Below are 8,870 nucleotides of genomic sequence, written 5' to 3'. Positions count from 1 at the left end.
GTGTGTTGTAGGGAAGAAAGAATCCCAAACTTGAAGGGTTTCATCAGTGGTGAAATCCAAATTCTTTTATTAACAGTTCTGTGGGCATGGCAGGGGAAGGATACTGCAAAATCTCCATTCCCACCCCAGTCCAGGGGAAGGATCCTGCAAAATACCCATTCCCACCCCACTCTGGGGCCAGCTAGAGGTGATATTTGCCGGTTCTCCAAACTGCTCAAAATTTCCGCTACCGGTTCTCCAGAACCTGTCAGAACCTGCTGGATTTCACCCCTGGTTTTCATACAACTATTTACATTTAAATGGAGGAAAATCCATTTTCCATTGTATGAAATGTCATATGTATGGCCCTAAAATAGAATGAAGTTTTATACAATTTTTAAATAGTTTAATATTATTCAAACACATGATGCAACTTTGGGGGAATCCCACCCTCCCTCCATCCCATCCCCTCCCCTCCCCTCCCCTCCCCTCCCCTCCCATCCCATCCCATCCACCCACCCACCCACCCACCCACCTACCTCCCTACCATTCAGACCTATCTAATGAATAATTCTGTACTTCGTACTATAAATTACTAAAGAAAGTGATTTTGGTAGAATCTTAACTAGCTTTGTGACATTGTAAAGTTTAAGAAGATCCCCAAAACAAAACTGAATTTCACTGAATCAAAGAAGGATCTTGGGTAATTATATAACCATCTGCAGTTCTGTTCCTTGTTCTCTGGTGCAAACAACAATACTTTAGTTTAATTGATCAAGCCCTTTGAAATATATTTTCCCACATGCTTGTTTGACCTTTCTTTGCTATGACTAATAACAAAATTATAAATGTTCCACACTCCACATTTTTCTTCATCATTTAATTGGATTGCCTAAAATATATGAAGTACTGAACAACACTAAAAATGAACTTCACCTGCCTTCAGGCTTGCAAGCTCTGTGGGATCAGAACAAAAGGAACGAGGAGATGGACAGTAAAAGAGAGCTTTGCCAGAAATAGCTGAGATAAATTTATTCCAGAATCCTTTCCCTTTTACATACATAATAGGCAACACCTATCTTGATTCAGTTTTCTCTATTAACCCTCCCTCCTTTCCTTTTGAAGGAACTAAACAGAGGAAAGAAATTTTCATATGAATTCTATTTCCTGGATTACCGAGAAACATGGAATGAAAATTAGGAAAAAATATGGAACAGGTCGATTCAGAAAAGAACATTTGGAATACAGGGGTGGCATTCACTTACTTTCCGGTTCGCAAATGTGAGCATGTGTGCATGTGCACGGCCTTCCACGCATGCACTTTGCTTGTGTGCGCATCTTCTGCGCGTGCCCATGGCCTCAAAAACGTGCCTAAATAGGACTTCATAGAGCCAATTTCTGCTACCGGTTCACCGAAATTGGTCCGAACCGGCTGAATACCACCACTATTGGAATGAAAGAATAAGCGACTGAGGGAAGCAGTAGAGAAAATTTGAAATTTGTAATGTGGCATGAGAATTTGGTGTTTCAGCACAGACTGAAACTGAGCTGCAAGACTTTCCTTCATTTTGAATTTCTGTTCAAGAATATATTATTTGCTATCTATGAACTGTTTTGCCCCCAACTCCTGTTGTGCTCTCTCTGTCTCTTTGTCTCTCTCTGTCTCTCTCCTTCCAGATGATGGGTCCTTCAAGTCAGAAGGCATTCAGCATGCTATCATCCTTCAGAGTACTAAGGGTGTCTATGAGGTGGCTAGAGTAAAGCCTTTCGGGATACCTAGTTGCTGATGTTACCATATCAGAAAAAAAAATTGGAAGCTACAAAGATAGAATTAATAGGGAGGTAAGAAACATGGATATGGGAAACCTCAATATATGAAAAATGAAATGAATCAACAACACATCCACATTTTAGGCATAAATTAATTGATAATAGACTGGAGTGGGGTATTTTCAGTCAAAAGATCACAATATTTATTATTAAAGACATGAAAAACATAGAAGGAACAATGTTGCTTTCATAATTAGGAAGGTAGATCAAGAAAATAAACCTGCAATGCAATCAATGAATGTATAATATCAATTAGACTTCATGGAATAGGCTTTAATATGAAGGTTATTCAGGTTTATGTTCCAACCACTGATGCAGAAGAAGTTGATGAGTTTTATGATTAAATTCAATTTGAAATCAATAGAACACGCATGCAAGATATGCTGCTTATGGTTGAAGATTGGAATGCCAAAGTTGGAAATATTAAGGAGGAAAATGTAGTCAGACTGTATGGCCAGGAAAGAAGCAAGAGGATGACTAATTAATTTGTGTCAATCCATTGATTGCCTTGTTGTTAAATACAGTCTTTAAATAACCAAAATGACACATTACCAGAAATCAAATTGACTACAGACAGAATTCCCTTGTATTGGAGGTTCAGCACAATCATGGCCAGGGGCTGACCGTGGAACAGATCATGAGTATATAAGTGCAGGTGCTCTTTGGACGCTACCAAGTTGTATGACTGACTACAGGGACTGATGGAATATTTAGAGATATGGCAAGCAACATAAGAAAAATCAATAGATGTTCCAATCAAGCTATGTTTGGATAGTGGAGATGTAGAGAACTGTTGTTGGAAATGCCTCTATAAGAGACTTTTTAAAATTGCATTGTATACATTTATCCAGAAATTTTTTAAAAAGTTATGAAAAATAATAGAAGAAATTGAAATGATGAAGACTACATTACACTACACCATGGTGGTGCAGTAGCTCAGTGGTTAAGATGCCAAACTTGTTGGTTAGAAAGCTGGCAGCCCAGGTTCAAGACCCACGCTCCACATTATAGAGTGAGCTCTCATCCTTGCCCTAGCTCCTGCCAACCTAGCAGTTCAAAAGCATACAAATGCAAGTAGATAAATAGGTTGACCACTTCAATGTGAAGGTAACAGTGCTCTGTGACATCATGCTGATCATCATGCTGGCCACAGGACCACAGAAATGTCTCCAGAGAGTGCTAGCTCAATGGCCTTGAAACACAGATGAACACCACCCCCTACAGTGGGTAACAACTAGCAGAGTAAAGGTATTCCTTTACCAGTGTTGGGTTGCCCCTGGTTCGCACCGGTTCTATAGAACCAGTAGTAAAACCAGTGGGAGGCTCTGCCCACTGACCCCGATGTCATCAGAATGCTTCTGCGCATGCCCGTTGCGAACCAGTAGTAAAGGTAAGTAGAACCCACTCCTGTCCTTTACCCATACCATACCATACCATACCATACCATACCATACCATACCATACCAGCAAGTTTTGTAATTACTTTCCTGCACAACAGGAATCTGGGCCTTTCTTAACTTTTGTCCTGGGCATGGAAGAAAACTATGAGCTCCTTGCTAGCACAGAAGCTGAAATATCTGGAGAAGGAGACAGAGATGGATCTATGTACCCTCTATTAACCTGTAACATTTATGTGATAGAGAAAGTGTAGTCCATCTCTTGCAACTGACAAAGCAATTAAGAATATTTGCGAAGTATTAAAGGTAATGGATAACTAAGAGCAGCCCATCCGTTATTATGGAAGGTGATGATGATGCCAATCCATCTCATACGCTGAATGACTGAATTAAATCTGAAGCATGCTTCTATGAGCCATCCAAAATTTTATCTGTTCTTAAATAACTGGGAAAAAGGAAGGGTAGCAGCACTCTGCTTTGGGCAATTGTAAATGGTTGAGGACCATACATTCTAGCTTACTTGTGTAGGAGACAGAACAGAAAACAAATACAGCATTCAACAAGATTCCTCTTCTTCAAGGGCAACAAATGGGTACAAAAGAAAATACAATGTTCCATCCAACATTTTACACCCCCAAGAGCATGTTTAGAAAAAATGTTTTCAATTTTTCCATAACTGAAATTCCTGGCTTCACCAAAGTGAATTATTTATCACGAATGAAGGTGAATATGGACAATGTTGCAGGATCCAATCTGGGTTGGTTACTTGGGACCTGGTTCTGACCTAGCACCCCAAATGTGACAAACCCTCTGAAGTGAAGTCAAAAGATTCCTTTATTAGGAATGCCGGCAGCCCCAACAATAAGTTTCTATCACAGGCTAACAAGTCCATTTGGCCAGAAGATGAATAGTTGTCTGCCACATCTATTCATCTCCATCCCCTGCCTTTTATCCCCAGAGCTAGGGTGGGGCTTCACTAGCAGCAGTGGCTCTTCCTTCTCCAGGACCAGCCTATGGCTTTCCACTGCTCTCCCCTTCTCTGCCTTCTGCACAGCCGCATGTCAGGCACTGGACCCAGCTGTTCCTCCTCTTCTTTATCAACCACCTCCAGACCTGGGGGCTGTTGACTCTACATCTAAGGGCTGATGGATTTCCCAGGCTCCACCACTGTCTCTCTTTCTCTGCCAGCTCCATTCCCTCTTCCCCCTTGGAGCTCCCAGGTTGCCTTGATGCTGACCCTGACTCCCACGCCTCCTCCTCCTCTGATTCAGTTGCTGGAGGGGCCAGCAGCCGACAGGCCACCACAGGACCAGAGGTTTTGTCTTCTGAGCTTTTGGATTCATGCTGGAGCCCATCTTCAGGGAACTTCTCTATAACCTAGAGAGAAGTTCCCTAAAAATGAGCTCCAGTATGAGTCCAAAAGCTCAGAAGATAAAACCTCTGGTCCTGGTTACTGATACAGATTGGGTCCTGTATTATTTATCCTCACAGATCGTATATAATTGTTCTACCTCCTATGATTCCTGGCCTCTTTAACTATTCAGTATCCTGCCTCAGCCATCAAAAGATGATTGCACCTCAACCACCCCCTGATTTTAGCCTTCTGACCTCTTCAAAAGCCCAGCATGAAAATAAAAGAAGTATGAATAATAGCATAGATATTATGGTTTGCAGTAGAGATGGCTGGAATTGAATGCAAAGTCATTAATGGAGATTTTCTTCCTGCTTGAGTGCTATGGCTCTTTGGGATCCAATCCAATAATGCTGACTTATACTTTATTGCTGCAGATTTAGGAAGACGGAAGGACTAGGTTATTAAAAAACATTGTGATTGAAAATCTGGTTTCAGTTTGTATCCATATTGTCTTGGAAATTAATAAAATATTAATGTATAATATACAGTTCTTCTTATAGTCAATTTGGGGTATAACATGATTTATACTTACGCTGAACCTCACCACTATTCAAGAAACTGAGTAAATGTGCATTTTTCAGTGTACTTGGCATATAATTACAAGTTTCACCATTTTATTTGTTAGAGACCTCGGTGCATTTCATTTATAATATGCTCCCATGTGCTGGAGCTCAGCTGCTCTCTAGATCCAAATCATATGCCAATTATTTTTTGCCTGTGGAGCTACCTAGGCAATATTTGAAGTGTCTTAACATTTGTAGAGTTTATTAATTATATTTCTAATGAGGTAGTTCATTTATATTTTAATTAACGTATACATTTCTAGAATACAAAGTAAGGTTTTATTCTGATTATTTACCAAGGATATCTTGCTTAGCTATTTAGCAATGGATTGAAATATTTCACAGGGTTTTATAGTTAATGAAGTAATTCTACAGAATGACAAATAAAAACAAACTAATAAAATAACTGGGTTCAATCTATGTTCTCTCTAATCAGCTTTCTTAGAATCCTTCTGCTGCTATAAACACAACGCAACTAGTTAATGTCATTCATTTGCAGGATTTGCAGAAGGTCATTCCATCAGCAATCATTAACTATCTCCTTTACCCAAGCCATTGTTCTTAAAAATGTTCTTTTTTTCAGTGAAGCTTATGCTTCATTAATCCTGTGCAGCATAAGCTTACACAACAATAAATGTGTTAATTATTAAAGTGCCACAAGATCCACTGAATATTTAGTAACCCCAGTTCTGAAACAGAAGATTTATTTTATTGACAAGTTTCATTCTCCCACCCTCTCTGATTGCTCTGAATGTGCTTGAACTAGCTTCATTTGCTGTCAGTATTAACTAAGCATAAATCTGATTGATTAAATGGCATTGAGTCAATATCATTTGTTTTGCTAAATGACTACCAATTATTACTTATGTATAAAACTGAACTTTACTGTTGCACAGCTTCAACTGCCCATTGCAGTCTCACAAACTGTATATAGTTTCACAAATTGGCTAGATTACAGCGTAACACCATTCCGTTTTCTACATAATCTCTCATGAATTCTATTAGACCAGATAACTGAATATATAAAAATGATGCAGAGATTTGTTGTTATTAGTTGCGAAGTTGTGTCCGACCCATCACGACCCTATGGACAACGTTCCTCCAGGCCTTCCTGTCCTCTACCATCCCCCAGAGTCCATTTAAGCTCACACCTACTGCTTCAGTGACTCCATCCAGCCACCTCATTCTCTGTTGTCCCTTTCTTCTTTTGCCCTCAAACTTTCCCAGCATTAGGCTCTTCTCCAGTGAGCCCTTCCTTCTCATTAGGTGGCCAAAGTACTTGAGTTTCATCTTCAAGATCAGGCCTTCTAAAGAGCAGTCAGGGTTGATCTCCTCTAGGACTGACTGGTTTGATCATCTTGCAGTCCAAGGGACTTGCAGGAGTCTTCTCCAGCACCGTAGTTCAAAGGCCTCAATTCTTTGGCGCTCAGCCTTTCTTGTGGTCCAACTTTCACAGCCATACATTGAACTGGGAAAACCGTAGCCTTGACTATACGCATTTTTGTTGGCAGGGTGATGTCTCTGTTTTTTAGTATGCTGTCTAGATTTGCAATAGCTTTCCTCCCCAGGATCAAGCGTCTTTTAATTTTTTGGCTGCAGTCCCCATCTGTGGTGATCTTGGAGCCCAGGAAAATAAAATCTTTCACTACCTCCAGTTCTTCCCCATCTATTTGCCATGAGATGCAGTGATTACAATGATGGAAATACCATCAAATTAATAAAAGATTGGAGTAATAACAGATTTGAATGTTACTACAGTTAAGATTTCTCTTTTTTTGTGGGGGGATACTTTTCTCCACCATTTCCTGAAAGTTAACCTTAAAAACATCAAAATACAAGAGGATTTAATGTAATCTCACTGAATACCTCTCCTCGCACTATTTCAGAAATAAATACAAAGCTATCACTTTGCCTCACTGAATAGTTGTTCATATATAAATTACCTAATTTCAGAATCACAGCACAGTGGAAAACAGGCAAGAACCCCACTCTATGAAGATATGACATTAAGCCCATCATTTATTTAACTCCATGCCTGATTTCAAAAGAACACTTAAATATATTTCAATATTGCCAAATGTCAAACTCAATCTTGGCCGGTAATGGGAGAGTAGAGTAGACATTACCATTTCCAAAATGCCATTTTTCTAGGCTACCAATTTTCAGGCTCGTTTTAAAAGGATTTTTATTGCTTTGGCTATGTTCAGATTTCTTTTGGAATAACAACAACAAAAACGACGTTATCTCTGAATGTAAACAAGAGGCATTTATTTCTAGATGAAAGTAATTTATGGGCAGGGGGATTTCTGATATCAAAAAGTAAGAAATATTACAGCTATATTGCAATTGTATTGTAATAAAGCATCCAGAAATGTTCTATTATATGATAAAAATGCTGGCAACCGGGATCAAATGTTATGATTTGGGGAGTGCTGGGTGCCGTTACAAAAAGATAGTACTCTATTCTACTATTGCATTTGAAACAGAGGTGGGTTTCAGTAGGTTCTGACCAGTTCTGGAGAACTGTTAGTGGAAATTTTGAGTAGTTTGGAGAACCGGTAGTAAAAATTCTGACTGGCCCCGCCCCCATCTATTCTCTGCCTCCCAAGTCCCAGCTGATCGGGAAGAAATGGGGATTTTGCAGTAACCTTCCCCTGAATTGGGGAGGGAATGGAGATTTTACAGCATCCTTCCCCTGGAGTGGGATGGGAATGGAGATTTTACAGTATCCTTCCCCTGCCATGCCCACCAAGCCATGCCCACCAAGCCACACCCACAGAACCGGTAGCAAAAATGTTTGAAACCCACCACTGATTTGAAATACATGCCTTGCCATTTTTGGACAACAAAGATATTATAGGCCGTACATATGCTCTTTACACAGGCCTTTTCATAGACACCATCCTTTTCTTCTTGCCCAGAGGAAACACAAGAATCAGGGATTAATGGAATCATTATCATTTCATTAAGATTGATGCAAACTTAATGAAGAAACAGGATAAAATCCGAAAAAGAATAATAGAACTGGTAGCAGAGACTTGAGTAAGGAAAGCTTGGTAATGTGAATAATTAAAAAAAAGATATTGAAGGTGGATAAAGTGCAGAAAAGATAGCGGCAGATGGTGAATAAGCAACAGCAGATCATCTGGGAAAGACTTTTTTTAAAAGGTTTATTAAAACTATTCCTAAAAAAAATAGGATTTTTTATTATGATTTTGAAGGTGAATCTAAAATTCTGAACATCTAGGAAAGTCACCAATATATAGGCAAACAGGGATCAACCATAAGATAGATCCATGTAAGTTACTGCTACTCAAGTGAATGGATATATTTGAAAGCTAGAACAAGGACAGAAAAATATGTGGGACCTTGATGTTTTGGTTTTTCTTATGCCTCAAGCAGAAATAAGAGGAAGATCAGTGTAATAGTCAGATATCCATGCCTTTTAAGGTCAGGTAGCTAGTAACTGTATAACAGTTTTATATTGTCACAAGGATATGAAAGACATTAAGCTGGTGATGTGGAGGAAGAAAGAGACAAAATATCCTGCTTTAGCAAATCAAAGCAGTGGGTGAAATCCAATTTTTTTTACTACTGGTTCTCTGGGCGTTGTGTGGTGGGCGTGGTATGGCTTGGTGAGTGTGATTTGGTGGGCATGGCAGGGGAAGGATACTGCAAAATCCCCAT

At 39.5% G+C, this 8,870-nt stretch overlaps 1 protein-coding gene across 1 annotated transcript in view; it reads left to right on the top strand.

The window, feature by feature from the left end:
- Positions 1–2,980: 2,980 nt before the first annotated feature.
- The window catches only part of VWDE (von Willebrand factor D and EGF domains), a 325,020-nt gene continuing 319,130 nt past the window's right edge, over positions 2,981–8,870 (top strand). Inside the window, exon 1 of the mRNA XM_034424473.3 lies at positions 2,981–3,199. Coding sequence (XP_034280364.3) covers positions 3,151–3,199 — 49 coding nt within the window. The 5' untranslated portion in view covers positions 2,981–3,150. The remainder of the gene's footprint in view (positions 3,200–8,870) is intronic.

The sequence above is a fragment of the Pantherophis guttatus genome, chromosome 1 (genome assembly GCF_059756535.1).
Source record: "Pantherophis guttatus breed Tessera chromosome 1, ASM5975653v1, whole genome shotgun sequence".
In the NCBI taxonomy this organism is placed as follows: Eukaryota; Metazoa; Chordata; class Lepidosauria; order Squamata; family Colubridae; genus Pantherophis; species Pantherophis guttatus.
Note: the sequence above shows the minus strand (reverse complement) of the source record. Positions and strands in the feature narration are given on the sequence as shown.